This window comes from Mustelus asterias, chromosome 19, assembly GCF_964213995.1.
Source record: "Mustelus asterias chromosome 19, sMusAst1.hap1.1, whole genome shotgun sequence".
Lineage (NCBI taxonomy): Eukaryota > Metazoa > Chordata > Chondrichthyes > Carcharhiniformes > Triakidae > Mustelus > Mustelus asterias.
This window is the reverse complement of record NC_135819.1, coordinates 68,614,119-68,633,809: the sequence shown is the minus strand read 5'-3', so window position 1 is coordinate 68,633,809 and position 19,691 is coordinate 68,614,119. Positions and strand designations below refer to the sequence as shown.

The window sequence follows — 19,691 nt, the reverse complement described above, 5'->3', positions numbered from 1 at the left end:
ATACTACAACAAACATAATGCTGAGGAATAGCTGGAAGATAATGAACAAGGAAAGACCAATGGCTTATCATGGGCCTCAAAATTGGTTTTGCATAACTTACAATGAAACTTTAGTTTGGACCAGCGTCAGTTATTTAGAAGTTTTACTGTTTTTCCCCATCTGTGAACCTTAGGCCAAAGTCAGTCAGGCTTCTGCTGGTATATTGGACACAAGCAAAATAAGAAAACAAAATTGAACAGCATGAACTTTATTGAGGTAAGTGGTAGCATAGTGTACTGCACCACAGGTCAGAGCAGGATTGGACAAAAGAGCAGCCTGAACAGTACCCATATTAAAAATCAGGGGATTTCAGACAGAGATACCCTCTCAAAGCGATAGCAGGCTCACTGAGACAAAGGCTCTTCTACTGATAATGTTGCTGAGTTGTTATGAAGGGAAACATCTGCATTTTTAACCACTCAAGTCATCCGTGTTAATTGTTTTATGCTTTTGAACTGCCAGAGGCAGTGTAACTTCACCTGGGCTGACACCATGAATGAGGAATGCCTCCCACTTAGCAGTTTATGAAGGGAGGCAGCACACAAAATGCCAGTCCCTAGGCAGCAATTTTAAAGCATATAAATCATGGTAACAGAGTTGGAAAAGACAGTCTTGCTGCTGCTCTTTGGTTACTGACTTTACACTATGGTTTAACAAGCAGGTTTCACTGGATGAGGGGAGCACGAGCGAGTAAGCAATCAATTTCCATTTCAGAAAACTGCCTATTAACAAAATCACTAGTGTCAACATTTCTGAAGATCCCTGCATGCCGACAGGTGTAAAACAAATAATTATAAAATAAGTATAATTATAGAGCACCGTTCACATTCAGACTTTAAAGTCCTTCACAATTAATTTTGTTTCAAGTGCAGTAAAGATCCTGTTGATAATCACCCTATTTCACTGTAACATTGGAAATTGGGCGAAGATTCAGTGAATGTAATACAACTTTTATCATACATTTTCAACACAAAGATAGTGAACAATCAATAAGAGGTTTGCTCCAACAGGACACAATATACTTCTGGTTTATTCTTGGATAAGTTCTACTTGGGTTTCTGTTTTTTTCACTCTATCTCAGTCAATTCCATATAACATATAAAATACAGCATAACATTTATTATACTGCCGATCTTTACTTCGTACAATAAAATCTGCATTGCATCATAAATAGTGACTTGACACCTAAGATATTGGAGCAGAGGTAGGCCCACTGTACCACCCAATCGCAGTGCGTAAACCCACTGCACCATTCAATCTCTGAGTATGTTAATCTACTGCACCATTCAATTCTTAGTTCCAATGTTCCACGCCTGATGGGGTTGATAAAGGCACACCACGCTGTCTGCCCAATCTCCTGACTGTTGTGCGCAGTCCTGCTCTAAGCGTGCCGCTGACTGGCTACATGCTCAACAGGCAGCGAAGGTTAATGCAAGCCCAATGCCATTTCAAACTAGCCTGCATTTCCTAAAGGGAAGTTGTGTTCTAGCTGCAGCAGGTGTGGGAATTGTCTGGGGCAAACTTCCCAAGCAGAAAGGAATTGAAGTTATTGGGCAGCAATCCAGAGAGGGAGATCTGCAGTGGAGGCCTTGGTGCTTTTGGCGGAAGGGATGAGGAGAGGTTACCATTCCACAGTGGGCTAGGTGGTTTCTCAGATACACGCTGGTGAGGCAGGGGAGCATAGAATCACTGAGGCAAATACCAGGAGTCTGATGTCAGGGACTTGGCTGCAGTGTCACAAAAACAACAGACAAGTAATGAATCTCAGTGAATACATCTTCAAATGCCATCTCCTACCAACCTCACATAATGCTCAAATTACCACATTCCCATCAACAAACCCGAGAATAAACCTCATAGCTAACATTCACATGCTCCATTTCACTCACACAGGAATGTGTGTAAGACTCATACTCACAGCTGTGTGTGACCGAGTCATTTAAGTGTGTGGGACATTTGAACATTTTAGCACAGCTGCAGACACACAGTGACTTAGAGACCACACTGTGCTCAGCCTGCATGAGAACTTCTGGATTCAAAACGGCTGAGAGAGAGCAAAGCTCACAGCTTCCTGCAATTCAGCAATGACAAACACATCATCTAAACACAATGCAACCATAGAATCCATAGAATCCCTACAGTGCAGGAAGCGGCCATTTGGCTCATGGAGTCTGCACTGACTCTCCAAACGAGCATCTTATCCAGGCCCATCCCTGTAACCCCATGCATTTCCCATGGCTAATCCATCTAACCTACACATCTTTAGATTGTGGGAGGAAATCAGAGCACCCAGAGGAAACCCACACTGACATAGGGAGAACGTGCAAACTTCACACAGGCCGGAATTGAACCCGGGTCCCTGGCGCTGTGAGACAGCACTAATCACTTTGTCACCATGCTGCCCAACTGACCAACACTCATTCCTCTCTCTTACAGGACAAGGTGGCACGTAACAGGAGGAAGCAGCAGACAGGCATTGACACAACATGTCCGCAACCCCCCCCCATACAGGAGACAGTTCTCTGCATTATTGATGCAGCTGTCAATCCAGGATGCTCTTACCTTCAGAAATCCCACTTCCCCAACATCCCTGTTTGGTATGAGGAACAAGCTGCAGATGGTGTAACCCATGTCCTCTTACTTTTCACCCATCCACAGCCCCACACCTTTATGCTTTCAATTACCTAAAACCGACACCTGACCAGTCAATGTTCCTTCAGCATAAAGACCAGAGGAAGAGTAGACTGATGAAGCAGCAACATCACTTGACCTGATAGGCACTGTTATCAGCTCACATACAGGTACAGCATGTACCTTGAAGCAGAATCTCATGCAGTGAATCATTGGACTGTTACAGGTCAGGGGAAAGGACGGCACATGTGTCAGCTCACCGGGGGAGGTGGAGGGGGGGGGGGCGGCAAGGTCACAGATGAGTTCTGCTGTGGAGGACAGAGACAAGGACTTCAGTGGGGCGGTGTAGAGGAGATAGCTAATGGGGCCGGTGCAATGCTTGGTGTATTGACAGACACTGCAGAAAGACTGCTTTCAATATCAATGACTGTGAGGAGGCCAGTTGCAAATTGACACAGAGCTGCATATAGACCTTGCAGGCTATTGTTTCCACTCTGGGAGTGGTGGCCAACTCCAAGACAACACTTGCGCACACAGACATGGTGTGACATCTGATGGTCGATGTCTCTACTTCTATTGCAACAGTCAGAAGCCACCCAATGGATGAGTTCAGCAACTGAAACTCAACACAGCGGTATGCTTGTTGCCACACAAGCTCAGTTTGGTGCCACGGCTGCAGATACCAATATTCAAGTAGCTTGCAAGATCTCAATACAGACTGATAGTCTGATGATGTGGATTGCCGAAATGCCACTTCAGGAAAGTGCCAGTATCTCCATGAAAAACTGAGCATCTGAAGTCAGGCCCTCAAGGGCTGCTGGAGGGCATCCTGCATAGCCATCTGCAGAGTCTCCCAATGTAAGTCAGCAGCCTTCCATCAGCCATGCTCCCCAGTGCTGCAGTCACTGGAGCAACTTTGTGTAGGTGCACTAGACTAGGCAAAGACCCATAGGAAGAGTATAAAGGTGAACAGCGGAGTACTTTATGTCTTATTAGACGTGCTGTTAGATTAAGTTGATGTAGAATGCTTTGGTGTTTTATTTTAGGATTTGGGCCAAGAGAACACTGCAATAATCTGTAAGAGTGATGGGGAAGTATGGAGCAATAGTGATTGGGTGATCTTTTCAGGTGAAATGGAATCCAATGAGATGTTCAAGGTCTTTCTGGAAGGGTAGGGGGTTTTAGTTCAGTCGGGCAGCATGGGTTGGTGCAAGCTTGGTGGGCCGAAGGGCCTGATCCTGTGCTGTAATTGCAATAGTGCTCCAGGTGTTTCCTCCCTGTACGAACAGCTTCTCCTGTCTACTATCACCGTTCCATCTCACTGCATTGCTGCAGTACAAGAGTTGCAACTACAGCCCCCACAACGGGGAGTAAGTGCACACAAAAGGCTTTTCAAAGCCCCCTCTACTATCTTCTGACTGAAAAGAATATCTGTCAACTCTTCCTACAACACAATACTTCCACTAATGCTGCATCAATGATATAGTAATAGAAAACCTTAGCTGGAAATTGAGTGGAGATGCCTATAAATAGCACAGGCTGGTGGGGCAGTGGGGTTCCTGGTGCAAGTGAAGATGTTCAGATGTGCGTGTTTAGTAGATCACATCAACAGAACTATCATGGTCCAAAACATCAGATCAGCGATTAGGAAGGTGACTGGAACGTTGACATTTGTTACAAGAGGAATGAAATATAAAGTAGGGAAGCTTTACTCACCCAGTACAGGGCCTTGGTGAGACCGCATCTGGAGTAGTGTGCGCAGTGTTGGTCTCCTTATTTTAAAAAAAGATATAACTGCTTTAGAAACAGTTCAGAGAAGGTTCGCTGGGATGAATGGCTTACCTTCTGAAGAAAGGTTGAACAGGTTGGGTCTGTACAGGTGGGGTCAACAGAAGCTTAGAAGAATGAGTGGTGACCCTATTGAAACATTCAAGATGAAGAGGAGACTGGACAGGGTAGATTCCCGGGGATATTTCCTCTTGTGAGGAACATAGTTTAAGAATAAGAGGCATCTCTTTTAAGACAGAGATGAGAAGATTTATTTTCTCTCAGAGGATCATCAGAGACTAGGACTCGAGGGCACAACCTCAAAGTGAAGGGGTGCTCCTTTAAAACAGAGATGTGGAGGAATTTCTTCAGCCAGAGGGTGGTGAATCTGTGGAACTCATTGCCACAGAGGGTGCTGGAGGCCAGGTCATTGAGTGTCTTTAAGACATAGATAGATTCTTGATCAATAAGGGAATCAAGGGTTATGGGGAGAAGGCAGGAGAATGGGGATGAGAATCATATCAGCCATGATTGAATGGCGGAGCAGACTTGATGGGTCAAATGGCCTAATTCTGCTCCTATATCTTATGGTGTGGAATTCTCTTCCTCAGGTGGTGGTGGAGGCTGGCTCAATAGATTTATTCAAGGGTGAGTAAGATAGATTTTTGAGACAGTGGAGTCAAGGGTTGTGAAGGGCAGACAGAAGCTGAGAGCACAACCAGATCAGCCACTGAATGATGGAGCAGGCTCAAAGACCAAATGGCCTAATCTTAAGTTGTGTATTTTTCTGTTCCGATCAGGCGTCACAGTCTGCCCACTCTGCACTTTTCAAGCTTATGGACAGGATGACGGCACTATTATATTTCAAACCATGGTGGTCAGTGTGGGCTAGTGCCAGGAACAGACCCCCAGCCATTATTTTCCTGACCAGCTCCTGCGGCATCTAAAGCAACAGCACGAAGAGACATTGTGCAGCCAAAACATTTTACAAAAAGCAGCCACAGCGCCAAATTTCAAAACTCATCACTAAATTACTTAGAAACATTATTTTAACAGTACCTTCACATGGTTCTGTACCTTCTAAATGGCAGCAACTTCATATCAACCGCAGACGTGGTCAGAGGTTCAAAGGAAATGAGGGAGGGGGCAAATTATACATTTCCAAAAATAGTGCTTTCACGGGAAGGAATTAAAATTTGTTCCTCTTGGCAGGCGCTGATTTTTCTAAAAGGGAAGTGTTCAGGATGAAAGCCCAATCCTCGCTCCACTGCTATGGAGAGGATTATTGCTCTTTTCTCTTGCTGTGGAACAGTGGCGTGAAAGTTTTCCAAATTTCTGCGTAAGTGAGGGTCCCGATAAAGACCACCAAGGTCCCGACCCAGTGCCAGAAGGTGAAGGGGTTCTTGAAATAAACAATGGAGAAGATTAGACTGATGAACTTGCGGAGTGTCACAACGAGTGTGACCGTCAGGGACGTACACTCTGTTGTGAGGATAAAAACACCACGGATGCAAACATATCTGCAGAGGGAAGCAGTTAAGGACTGTTGCACTGCACACAACTAGATTCTCCCAGTCTCTCACAAAATAGTCTTTGTCTGGGAATAACCTATTTCTTGAACTCAATTTGGCTGCCAGGATTATTTATTGAAAAGCAAATCATATTCAATGAAGCTGTGTGGCTCAGCCAGCTTTGCTAGTAATTTGGCTCATATAACACACAGGACCCCTTTCACCCGTTCTTTCCCTTTCTTTCTGCAAATCTCTCCTTTTCAAGTCTTTATCCAATTCCCTTCAGGAAGACTAACAAAAACTCCCCTGCCCCCCTACTCCAGTGGATTCATATGCCAATTATCACAAGTTGGTGTCCTGTCCTCTGGTTACTGACCCTTCTAGCAGTGGAAACAGTTTCTCTCAATCTATCAAACCCCTCAATTAAGTCTCTCCTTTACCATATTTGCTCTGAGTACAACACAGCTTCTCCTCCCACTCCACATCCTCATTTTGGTAAATCTCCACTACACCCTCTCCAAGGCCTTGACATCATTCCCCAAGTCTAGTGTCCAGAATTGGATGCAATATTCCAGCTGAGGTGATGTATAGAAATTTATCTCAAGGATATGAGCAGGGGAGTCTGGTCGATTTGGAGTTTCTCTAGGCTGGATTCTGAAGGATAAAAACTTGGGGGTAAAATTATATGGATGTGTTTCAGTAATATTGGGATGGAAGCATATGACATTGTGGAGATGGAATTAGGCAATTTCAATGATTGACCTCATGCAGGAATTAACTCGGAGTCAAACAGAGGAATAATTTTGTACAGAAGGGGGACAATTGTTTAATTTATACAGTTGAGAAAGAAGCATATAAATTTGGAATTTGGGGGCTTAAAAGGTCATCAGAGAAGAGGGGATATTTCCAAGACCAGAGAGGGGGAGGATGGGGACTTCTGAACCTATGCATTGATGGATTCAGTTTAAATGAGCAACAGGGGAGTGGAGATGGAACGGAAGACTCAGTTTCTGGTAAGAACCAGGGAAGATATGTTCAAACCGTTAGCTGGAGGATGTTGCAGCTCATTTCATGGAGGCAAACAAAAGGTGAACCTGAGCATTGGATCAATTTCTGAACTGTGCACAATGTTTGCAGATATTATCAGATTGTCAATAGAGATACCATGTGAATTAGGGGATATGAGGAATAACCTTGAAATAATAGAGTACACCATATGGAAGGAGATGCCATTGCAGAAAATATGCTCACTACTTTTTGGATGGGTAGGAATGAAGGAGAAATTCTCGAAGAGGTAAAGGCAAATGTTATGTATAATGAGAGAGAGATGGGAGCGGATTAATGCAATTTTTCACTCCATTTAATGGCAGGCAGAAATTTCTGTTCTATCTCTGATCAGGAAACTGCAGCTCCAAACCTAGATCCCAAGGATCTTCCCTGTGAAGACAGTCACTGAGGTATGAGAATAGATTCTTGGCAGTGAAAAGGATACTGAGTTAGAACATTCATCATCAGGTAAAACCACATGATTGGTACAGTGATTCCCAGGAGTGCAATATCCATCTGTTCTGTAGGAAAAATATGATACAAAAACTGGATCACAAACCTACATCAGGTTTTTAATAGTACACGGACATACAAGGTGATAATGTAAACACACGGAATCGCATAGAATTTTATAGTATAGAAACAGACTCTGCACTCAGATACATGCCATTTATGTTCCATGAACCCCCTCCCACTTTGCTTCATCTCACTCCACAAACATAACTTTTATTTTCCTCAGGTATTGATCTAGCTTCCATTTAAACACATTAATGTTATCCTCTTCAACTATCCCTTGAAGGTGCAGATTCCACATTCTCACCACTCTCTGCATAAAAGGTGCTGCCCCTACATTTCTTTGCTTATTGGATTTATTAATGATTATCTTATATATTGTAAAATTGCAGTGTACAAGTCAACCTGTCACATTAAGTGCTCTCCTCTAGTCAGAGCTTGTCAAACAGATACCCTCCCATCCCATTCTCAGGGCCTCCCAGACGCTTCAAGTTGGTGATGTGGTCGCCAAGTTGCTTGATGGTCTTGACCTGCTCATCCAGACAGCGATTCTCCAGGAAGTCACACAGATGAGGGTCAGTCTGGGTGGTGGCGAGGTGGTGTAGATCCAGAGACTCTGGTTCACATTCTTCTCCAGATCCAGGGCAACTCGCACTTAGCACCCTTTCAGCCATGACACATTATACTCGAATTGGTAGTAAGCCTCAATTTTTCACCCCTCAAATACATGTTTCATTTACCATATAACCAGGCATAAGGAATCAAGCAGGAGGTAAGGACTGAACTGCAAAGATAAACCTACACGTTGCCTCGGAATCAGATGTCATTTCAAAATGGTGACCACCTATACCAATATTTCAATTTTGCACTCAGTTTATAAGTTGACCTCTTTTTTTGGAGTGATTTTCCAGCTTCAAAAGTTGACTCATTCACGAACATCTATGGCATCTATGAATGGCCCACAGTGGAAATACCCCCTCCATGTCTATTAGGTCAATCATCTTCACAGTTTTAAAAGTTTCCCCACAGCCTGTTTAGTCTTTCCTGATGGTTGTACCTTCTTGGTTCTGGCATCATTCTTGATGTTCTTTTTTGAAGCCACACCACTGTTCCCATATCTGTTTCATAATATAGGAATCACAACCATGAAATGTGCTTGAAGTGGAGTCCAACCAGTATGAAGTTCTCAATTCTATTCCAGCTTGTAACTCACTCCACAAGATCCATCATTCCAAACATAAACCACCCAAACCCAATTAATTAGATTCCAGTCTATGGCCCACTCCTGGGTATCCAAAATAATTCTCATCATCAACCATCTGGACCTCTGGATGAGTTGCCTGGTATCCACTATTATTTAAATTAGAATTCAGCCTGTAACTCACTCCCAGTTTACAGCATTGTCTACACAGGTGTGCCTCTCCTTTTCAACATTCCTTCATACCCAAATGCTCCAATTTCCCTGCAGTGTCTTTGACCCAGACGCAGCTCAGATTGAGAGAAGTCCAATCTTTATCTACCTCTGCTACTTGGTAACACCCGGGAACACCCCTGTAATACTCACCCCACTCAAAAACCATCTCCTTCACTGTTTCAATAAGGATTTAACTTCATATACATCACTGTCCAACAGAAATTGAACTTAGGAAACAGATTAAAGTTTTAAAAATATTTTTATTAAAAAAATAGCACTCACTGGATTGGCTGAAGAGAACTCCATGATTGTAAATGTCAGACGCAAACAAGAGGAAGGCTGGTAGTGGCAGGAAATGCTGAGTGAAGAGGAACAGAGAGACAGAGTGAGCATCTGAATCAGCACAAGGACACTTAGTGACAGGCCAAGTCAAAAGTTAGCTTTTGCTGAGAGTATGTTTGTCCTGTGCTCTCTTGTATGTGACCATGGCTTGTGGGAGACATATTGGACTAAACAGAATGCCTCAAACTGCTCAGAGATAGAGAATCACATGGAAACCTGTGCAGGAGCATCAGGACATCATAAATTACTTCACAGCCAATTAAATACTCTTTGAAGTGTCGTCACTACTGTAATGTATGAGTTGTGACAGCCAATTGGTGCAATGCAAGCACCCACCAACAGCAATGAGATAATGACCAGAAGATGGTGTTTGAGAGTTAAAGGTTGACAAAAGCACAGCTGGAAGAAACTTGGGGCGGCACAGTGGTTAGCACTGCTGCCTCACAGTGCAAGGGACCTGGATTCCATTCCCGGCTTGGGTCACTGTCTGCGTGGAGTCTGCACGTTCTCCCGGTGCCTGCGTGGGTTCCCCCCGGCTCCTCCAGTTTCCTCCCACAGTCCAAAGATGTGCGGGTTAGGTGGATTGGCCATGCTAAATTGCGCCTTAGTGTCAGGGGGACTAGCTAGGGTAAATGCATGGTGTTATGGAGATAGGACGTGGATGGGATTGTGGTTGGCGAAGATTTGATGGGCCGAATGGCCTCCTTCAGCACTGTAGGATTCTATGATTCAATGCTTTTCTTCAAAATAGTACGTGGGATTATTTTACATTCAGCTGAAAGGTTTAACGCCTCATCTGAATTCTGACTCCTGGTGACAGTGCAGTATTCGTCTAAAACGTCCGCCTGGATTATGGGCTCAGGTTTCTGGAGTGGGGTTTGAAGTTACAATTTTCTGTGAGCTTAAAAGGTTCTGGGAAAGCCCACATGGAGCATGTATATAAAAAGGTCACATGACAGAAAGGCAGGGTCAGACAGTCCTGAAATTCCACATCGCTTAAAGCCCCAAGATATCTCACGCAGCAGGCCAATGAGGTTGGTAAAATTATGGTTTGTGGCAGATGTATATCATTTTAAGAATGAAGATCCTAAAAGGTAGTTGGTCTGTCTCTTATCATTCCATACTGTTCCTATCCATCACCACGCACGCAGAGAGTTAAGAATCATACCAAAGTGGTACAAATGCAGGAGCGGACCAAACCTGTCCAGCACTAGTGATCATGGTCCATCTATCCAGACGGGGTTGCAGTAAGCTGCAGTTAAATCCAACAGAAATGTTTAACAAAGCTGTGAGAACGGCTCCAAAGGTGGCCTTGTACATACTAGAAACTGATTAATGATGCATTAGCTCTGGCATGGATGGAATGGCCTGGCTTTTCGATGACAGTAATTCATTCAACATCAACTGTGCTACTGCAAGTTTAGTCACATCCTTGTACTGTAGGAAATGCCCTCGATTAGAAACATGGGGGCTCTGTAAACACCTAACCTCCTAGCACTAATGGCATGCCAGTTTGACTTGTGCAGCAGTGGATAATGCAACAAAACTGTTGAACCCAAATATAATACTATCTATCCCATTTCTCTCATCTAGGTTTGAATCAATTGCCTTTTGTTCTGTGTTAATATTGAACTTAAAATACATGGATAAACAAGGAGCCAGTGTGTTAATACCAAGGGTGATTGCAACATTTGCTTGATCTACCATAGCAATTTACATTTTGCTTTTTAAAATAATTAGCGTTTACAAAACAGATCTGATTACAATAAAAGCTGTTACAGGCTTTGACTTTGAACACATTTACAGCTACAGTTGGAGCAGCACGGTAGCAGTGGTTAGTACTGCTGCTTCACAGCTCGATTCCCGGCTTGGGTCACTGTCTGTGTGGAGTTTGCACTTTCTTCTCGTGTCTGCGTGGGTTTCCTCCAACAGTCCAATGATGTGCGGGTTAGGTTGATTGGCCATGCTAAAATTGCCCCTTGGTATCCTGAGATGCATAGGTTGGAGGGATTAGTGGGTAAATGTGTAGGGATATGGGGGTAGGGCCTGGGTGGGATTGTGGTCGGTGCAGACTCGATGGGCCGGATGGCCTCTTTCTGCACTGTAGGGTGTCTATGAATCTATGATACAGTTCCAATAAGTCTTAATTTTTCCTGATTAATTAAGAACTCGTGAAACAATGTTGAACCTTAGGAAGCCCTTACAAACTGCAGAAGGAGCATCTTCTCAATATTTCACCGAGACCAGGGGCAGGCTATCATTAGTGTCAAAATCATTACTCACATTATAAAACAATGCCTCTTTCGAGTGTTTCCCATACTGCTTATATAACGTCTCCTGAAAGAGTCCCATTCTGGCTGACATGAAGAGTGCAAAGGTCAGCATAGCAATACCTGAAGGAATAGAAAACAAGTGATTTAATAATGTTTTAGGACGGTTTAAGTAGAAGATTAGCACTACCACAGGAAGCAAATTGGAGGCTAGAGCACCAAGCTAACACCAGTAGAAGAAACCTTTTAAGACATGCAAGTGGAGATAATCAGTTAGAAAAGTTTTTGAAATCCTAAAATCTTTGACAATCTTTAACTTAGCATCTACAGGAAATTTTAAAAAAAATTTATAGGTTACAATGTCCAAACTTTTGCCTTCATGGATGCACAAGAACTTGGCAGCCACATACAAAAAGTTCAAACTCATGTTCTCATTAATTTGTATTAGATCAGGCTGTTGATCATCAATATTTAAAGCTCTCTAAAGCAGGCACATTCGGTTTTGTTCAATGCCACCCCAATCCGACTCATTTCCTCCTCTCATCTGAAGCTATTCCTGAGGTGGGAGAGGGTCGGGGGACGTAGGAGAATGTTATCAAACAAAATAAGGATGTACTGTAGTGGGGAAAATCAGAGATGGGTACCTGACACACAAAATGGTTGCCTGGTACATAAAATGGTTACCTGGGAAAGAGACATTAAGCAGGCACTGACTTTTAGCACAGGCAGCTACTTAAAATTAAAACATGCAGCACAGACAGTTATTTAAAGTTAAACATGCAGGAATCAGATACTGCAGGAAGCCAGTCAGAGCTTGAGGCACTTTAAAGATAGGGACAGACCCAGGACAATAAGGTTTGATAACAAGATCAGCCATAGATGGGAACAGAAATACATAAATGCAGCAAAACCAATCACTGTATGTAAAGACCGAAACCAGTCATTGATAGTCATTGATAGAGGAAATGTATCCATTCTATGAACAATGCTGTTAAATGCCCATGTCTGTATCTATCTGATTGTAACGATGTGTTAACTACCGATCACCATGATCTGTCTACTCAACTATAACGATGTGTTAAATGGCTAATGTCCAGACTATCCATTGTATGAAAGGTATAAAAATGATCAACTGCTATTGTATTATTGAGAAGGTAGCTGCCAAGTACTGTGGAGTGCCAGTGCTTTCTCCCTGAAGCTTCGTGTCAGAAATAAAGCTGTATTATTGAACCTCCAGTCTGACTCCGGTGGTAATTTCCCACAACAGTACTTTCTCAAATGACCAAAAGCTACAGGTTTTAAGGAGCTTTGTAAAGAAGGGAGCACAGATAGAGAGGTGGAGGGGTTTAGGGAGGGAATTCCAGAGCTTATTGCCTTGGCAGTTGAAGGTATGATTAAGATCAGGAGTGCCCAAGAGGACAGAATTGAAGGAGTGTAGATGTCTGGGGGTGTAGGAGGATACAGAGATAGAAAGGGCTGAGGCCGTAGAGGCATTTGTAAATAAGGATAAGAACTTTAAAAATCGGGGCATTGTTTAAGCAGGAGCCTATGTGGATCAGCATATTCAGGGACAATGATGAATGGGACTTGGTGCTTGTTGGGTTATGGACTGTAGATTTTTGGACGAGTTGGACTTTATCGTAGCCTCAGTCTTGTCGTTACCCATTTTGCACACGTCATTGGCATCCCTATGAGAAGAACAAGAAGCTTGGCTAGCGGTAGGACACTGGGGCCAATCAACATGTTTCAATTGTTGCTGCAGTCAAGAGCAGCTAACAAAGTTACAGAAGACTTGACCCTATGACCTATCTGGTCCGTCTGATTCTGTACGATAGGCGTTGCATTTTTCCAATGAATAGACGGGGCACCCCCTCATTAAAATATCATGAGGATGGTTGGTGTGAGGAATGGAAATGGCTGTGACACAGAGCACCTCTGAGATTAGGGTTAAGGTAACTTATTGGATGGAATACATGTGGAGGAACTTTAACACCATATCTAATCCATAACCTGCTCTCAGTGGATGAAAAATGTGCATTCTCCAGAACTTGAAATCTGCTGAAACAGTCAAAATATCCTCAAATAATTGTTGACAAACAATAAAATAGCAGAACTGAAGCAATGCAATGGCAGTTTTTCCGTTGTATTATGCAGTGACATTATACTTTAAGCAGCTTTGTTCTAGTGAATCTCAGCTCAAGCGTGAGGAACACCACCTCATTTTCCAACTAGGCACTTAACAGTCTTCTGGACACAGCATTGGGTTCAACAACTGCAGAACATGAACTCTGTCCTCCATTTTGATTGATTTTTTTGTCAAGTGCCAGTCTGTACCTCGTTTTCATGTCTTGCTTTCACACAGAGCTGTCTATTAACACATGCTGTGGACCAATGCTTTATTTCTTCACTACAATCATTACTTACTCCCTTTGCCTTTTGTTCCATGACATCTTAGTCATTTAATCTCTCCTGCCTTCTAATCTATCCCTGCGTGACACCAACCCCTTCCCTTTCTCAATGGCATAAGATCCATCAATTTTTACCTCCTTTTGTTTTTGAAGAAGTCATCTGGGAAACGAAACGTTAACTCTCTCTCTCTCCACAGATGCTACCAGACCTGCTGAACTTTTCCAGCACTTTTTATTCCAGGCAGCTTTGATCTTTTTGATGGTCCAGGCTGAAAGGTCATTTCTCAGTGTGCTCTTGGAGAGGCACCCTGTCCCCAATATAGCCGATTCATTTAAACAACAGAATAAATTCCCATCTGTCAGTTCAGCAATGGAGCCGTATCTGCACAAATTCATTCCACTGTTGTTGGTTCTCTACTACCCTGGTCACTAGCCATCTGCATCCCTTTCTGTGACATGTAACTCTTGACAACTGTATGTACCTTGCTGAGGCAGCCGTGAAAGCTATTCCTGTTGTTGCCATTCTTGAAGTTAGCCAAGCAGTCATTCACCTTTCTTGGATCTTCTGTATAAACATTTGCTTCATGTCCAAACCATGTTATTATTTTAACATTCTTGTTCCTTTATATCCTGGGTACTCAACACTATTCCTCTCAGCCTACTCACTCACTTCTGTCTTTGACTTTTTCTCATCAACCTCTCTCGGGTTCCTATAATATGGAATAACCATTGTTTCATAAGCTCTTGCCTTTGTTCTTATCAACATATTTTTAGCCCTCCCTAGCCTGCTTAATCTTCCAAAAGGAGAGAAGTCCAATGCTTCTTTTGGTGTCCTCTTCACAACTCCCATCTCTGACACCAATCCACCCAGAAATACACAAATTTCCCCCCGTTCAATTCTATCCCCTTCAGTTATAACATCTACATCTGCTGTTACTATTATAAGGCACATCTGTAAGGTGTGATTCAAATACTCCTATTTATTATGCAATTGTTGGCTTTCCAAAACACACTGCCAAAAGAGAAAAGCTCTCATTCCGTAATTCTCTCCTGTGGTCTCTGCCATCTGTCCAGATCTTTCTCAATCTACAATTTTCTCTTTTAAAAATAAATCGTTCTCTTGTAGCATCAGTCTCCACAGCATATGGTGCAACCATCCACCTCATGTCCCACATGGATTGCCTGTCATCCTCTGAGAAACGTGTGCCCCTTTTCTCTCTCTTCTATAGTTCTTTTCTCCCAAGCAAAAGCCAGGGCCATCACGTCACATCTATCGCAGACCATCTGTCACAACTTCAGAATATAAGGCTTGAGACTGCTTTAAGTCAGGCGCCCAACAATAATCACTGTCTTCACATGGTATCATCATTACCAATCTGTCTCAGAGATTCTGGCAGAAGTGCTGAGGCACAAATTTGGTCTCTTTCAAAGGAATAATTTTACCTGGCACAAGAATTGATGGGAGAGCAAGAAATGAAGGTAATGAGTCCAATGTCAGAGTGTTTGAGTTGAAGTGTGCATTCAGCTGCAAGCTCTAAACCTCTCTTTCCTTAAGGCACTCTTAAAACTTTCCTCTTTTGACCAATATTTTTGCCACCTGTCTCCTTAAGTGAAAGTAAAATACTGCGGATGCTGGAATCTGAAAGAAGAACAGAAAATGCTGGACAAATTCAGCAGGTCTGACAACATCTGTGGATAGAGAATAGAGCCAACCTTTAGAATCTGGATGACCCTTCGTCAGAGCTGATGAAGCTCTGATGAAGGGTCATCCAGATTCGAAATGTTGGCCCTATTCTCTCTCCACAGATGCTCTCGGATCTGCTGAGATTCTCCAGCATTCTGTTTTTGTTTTATCTCCGTAAGTGACTTGGCATCAAGTTTATATCTAATAGACACTTCACATAGACACATTTTACCATGTTAAAAGTGTTAGATAAATAAAGGCTGTTATTGGTGAAATCAACAACATTGAAAGAAGAAATCGAACAACGATCAATGAAGTGAAGCAAATTAATCGAAATGAGGGGAACCCAAATCGACTGTGTTTAAAATAAGCTTAAATTATATTTGGAAAGCAATTGATCAGGTAAGGGTTGAACTGTATACATGGACGGACTGGACTGTCTGCTTACCTTTGTGTAAGTGAATGGGGTAACAATGCTGCAGAGAAATGTTGCTGTTTCTCCTCAGGATTAGGTGTCCCTTTTGATAGATCTAAATTTTGCATCTGCACAGATATACTCGGATGTAAAGCATGTTTCTTGGCAAGCTCAAATGCCAAGCACAGTTACAGGATATCCTGTACAGAAATTACAGCACAGTGACTGGCCATTCGACCCAATTGGTCCATGCGAGTGTTTATGCTCCACATGAGCCTCCTCCCACCTTAAGCATTGGTAAATGCTTACATCCCTTTCTCCCCCAAGTATTTAGCTAGCTCACCCATAATCTATGTGTGCAATTAAAACCAACGTACAGTGAATGCATCATCTTACCCATCAGCCACTGTATAAATACATAGTAACTGTCATCGTCAGATGTACTTGTACGTGAAGACTGGAACACAAAAGAAAATTAACATTAGCAATAGCAGTTGAACAGTGTCACACAAAACAGAGTCTGAATCTTAACACAGGAGGAGCCGCAGCTCGCCGAGTAGCACCAACAAAACTCCTTAATCCCCCTTGGTTCAATAGGTTACCAACATCGTCATCATTCAGGTGAAGAATGGCCACTTGAGTCAGGTGCAAAAGGATTGTTGGCACCAATGGAGTTGCCCCTCAACATTTGCACTGTCCAGTTCCAGGCCACACAAACTAGGAAAGGTCTCCAGTCCATTTATTTAGCTGAGCTCATTGGGTCAATGGCAAGGCTTACAAAGGCAGGGTGAGGAGGCGGCGGCTGAAGGACATTCAGGAACAAGTCTGGGATCATTCTCCTCACCGCTGTCCAACTTTTGTTAGGCCACATTTGGAAAGTTGCATGCAGTTCTGGTCTGCCACGCTACCACAAGGCCGTGGATGCTTTGGAGAGGGTGCAAAGAGGGTTTACCAGAATGTTGCCTGGTCTGGAGGGTTTTTGGTACGAAGGGAGGTTGGATAACCTTGGATTCTTTTCACTGGAAAGACGGAGGCTGAGGGGTGAGCTGATAGAGGTCTACAAAATTCTGAGACACACAGATAGGGTGGATAGTCATAGGCTTTTTTCCCAGGGTAGAAAGGTACAAGAGGGTACAGGTTTAAAATGAGGGGGCAAGTTTAGGGAATACATGCAGGGAACGCTTTTCACAGAGGGTGGTGGCTGCCAGGAACACACTGCGGGTGGAGGTGGTGGAAGCAGGCACGGTAGCAACTTTCAAGGTGTATCTTGATAAGACACATGAACGGGAAGCGAACAGAGAGATAGAAGCCACATATCGCGGCAGGTTTGGCAGGCTAAAGGGCCTGTTCCTGTGCTGTATTGTTCTTTGCTCAGTGAGCCCTGCTAAAACATGCACTTACATAGCTCACAATTAGAACACAAAAGGTTGACAGAAGCAGTAAACAGGTGGGCAGGGACCCGTCACCCACGACGTTCTCTGCCTGATTCCAGTGGTTTGTTCTGAAATTGTTGGTAACCCAGTTACTTTGTGCCCTAGTAGCACAAATTCTAAAAGGTGCAGGATGGATGGAGCAGACTGCAGAACAGAACAGGAAAGGTGGACAATTTTGATTAATTGCTCAGCAGTAAATATATGAAACAACTGCCCAGATGAGGGGCAGCGAGCATCAGCAAGGTCAAGGGTGAATATCATAAATATTCATCAGAGAAATGATTGATGGGTGTGTAGGAGCTTTCAAACTTCAGGAGTGACCTGTGGGTGATGGTGACCTCTCCTGATTCTTTATGTTTCTAAGTTCCTATCTTCAGGGCAAGTCTGTTAGTTCCAGATAAGCCCTTGCTGTTCAAGTAATAGAGACATACACACAGCATCCACACATAGCAAACTAGCTGGGTTATACTTTAAATCTGGCCAAAGGCTCTTATAGTTTCATCCACACATATACAGAAATCCTTAGAGTTAACAAAATGACTGATCCTTATTCACACAGGAAAGGGATGGGGTGCATGTGACTGAAAGATAAATTAGATAGTTATCCGGACAACAGGCATTAGCTCAGAGGATTAATAAGGTAACCAAACAGCATGACCCTGTTGTTGAGTGATGATTGAGAGTCAAGTGCACTGTAGTGAACGGCACCTGAACTACAACTGACAATGATGTTTTGCTGACATTCAAAGTGCGGGGCAACGAACACGTACAATTTCAAAAATCCTCAGCACATCATATTCGCCTCCTCTACAATCCTATAAGTGGCAGGACACACAGCTCCTCGTCAAGAGGGTGTAAAGGTGCATCTGAATAACCAGGATGGCAGATATCATTTAATTGGCTTAAAACCTCAAATAGCACCCTGCATTAATCATACGTCAAATCCACAGCAAAGCATTAAACTGTCTGCAATGCTGAATCTTACAACACGGAAGGAGATCATCCAGCCCATCGTGCTGGTTACATTCCTATTAAAGAGCCATCCTATTATCCCCTCTCGAGGGAATTTCCATAATTCTTCAATTTCTTCCTTTTCGCCCGTTTGTAATGCTCTTGTGGAGCAACTTGGGGTTTTTAAAATTACGTTACAGGTGCTATATAAATGCAGCTGATTGTTGTTTTTAAAAAAATATATATATCCAATTCTGTTTTGCAAGTCACTACTGAATCGGTTTGCACAACCCCTTCAAGCAGTGAATTCCAGCTAAACTGTTATGTAAAGTTTTGATAGATAAACCGCCGTCTTACCACTTGTTTTGCCGACATGAACGTACAGATAAAAATTCCCAAAGAAACCAGGACTATTGAACTGTACTTTGCAACTGTGTATCTGTGGAGGAGGGAAAAATATAGAATCTTGTTTAATGATGGACCAGTTTGCAGTTTTAAAACCACTAATGGTGACACTAGATGAAGAATGGCTCATAGTTTTTCCACAAATTGGACCCAGATTCCCGACCACACTATTGGTTAGGTGCTTCTATTGTCGCGCAGGTACTGGGAATCTCAAGTTAAACCGAGTTAATCTAGTGAGACCTGCGGAGGCGCTCAGATAAGACCAAACCGTTAGATTTCAGTAATTCATTCTCATCATGTGGGCATTTCTGACAAGACCAGCATTTGCTACCCATTTCCTTTGTGAAAAAAAGTAAAGCAAAATTTATTTATTAGTCACAAGTAGGCTTATATTAACACTGTAATGAAGTTCCTGTGAAAATCCCCTAGTCGCTACACTCCGGCGCCTGTTCGGGTAACACCGAGGGAGAATTTAGCATGGCCAATGCACCTAACCTGCACATCTTTGGAGTGTGGAAGGAAACCAGACCACCTGGAGGAAACCCACGCAGACACGGGGAGAATGTGCAGACTTCACACAGACAGTGACCCAAGCTGGGAATCGAACCTGGGTCCCTGGCACCATGAGACAGCAGTGCTAAGCACTGTGCTGTGGGAAGATGGTGAGCCTTCTTTAATCAGTTATACATAGAACTGTTGCATACAACGCAGTGGCTTGTAGGCCACTTCAGAGGAAAGTTAAGAGTTGAACATGTTGCCACGGGACTAACATCACTCAAAGTTTGCTGTTTATGCATCTTAGAGTGCATCAACTGGGTACCATGAGTCCCCACATTACAACAGGCAACTACACTTCAAAA

At 43.2% G+C, this 19,691-nt stretch overlaps 1 protein-coding gene across 1 annotated transcript in view; it reads right to left on the bottom strand.

Moving 5' to 3' along the window:
• Nucleotides 1–232: 232 nt before the first annotated feature.
• The window catches only part of slc35b4 (solute carrier family 35 member B4), a 32,450-nt gene continuing 12,991 nt past the window's right edge, over nt 233–19,691 (bottom strand). The window contains exons 4-10 of the mRNA XM_078234637.1: nt 19,072–19,169; nt 18,784–18,865; nt 16,439–16,499; nt 11,549–11,658; nt 9,206–9,281; nt 7,442–7,517; nt 233–5,958 (exon numbers count right to left, since the gene is read on the bottom strand). Coding sequence (XP_078090763.1) covers nt 5,721–5,958; nt 7,442–7,517; nt 9,206–9,281; nt 11,549–11,658; nt 16,439–16,499; nt 18,784–18,865; nt 19,072–19,169 — 741 coding nt within the window. The 3' untranslated portion in view covers nt 233–5,720. The remainder of the gene's footprint in view (nt 5,959–7,441; nt 7,518–9,205; nt 9,282–11,548; nt 11,659–16,438; nt 16,500–18,783; nt 18,866–19,071; nt 19,170–19,691) is intronic.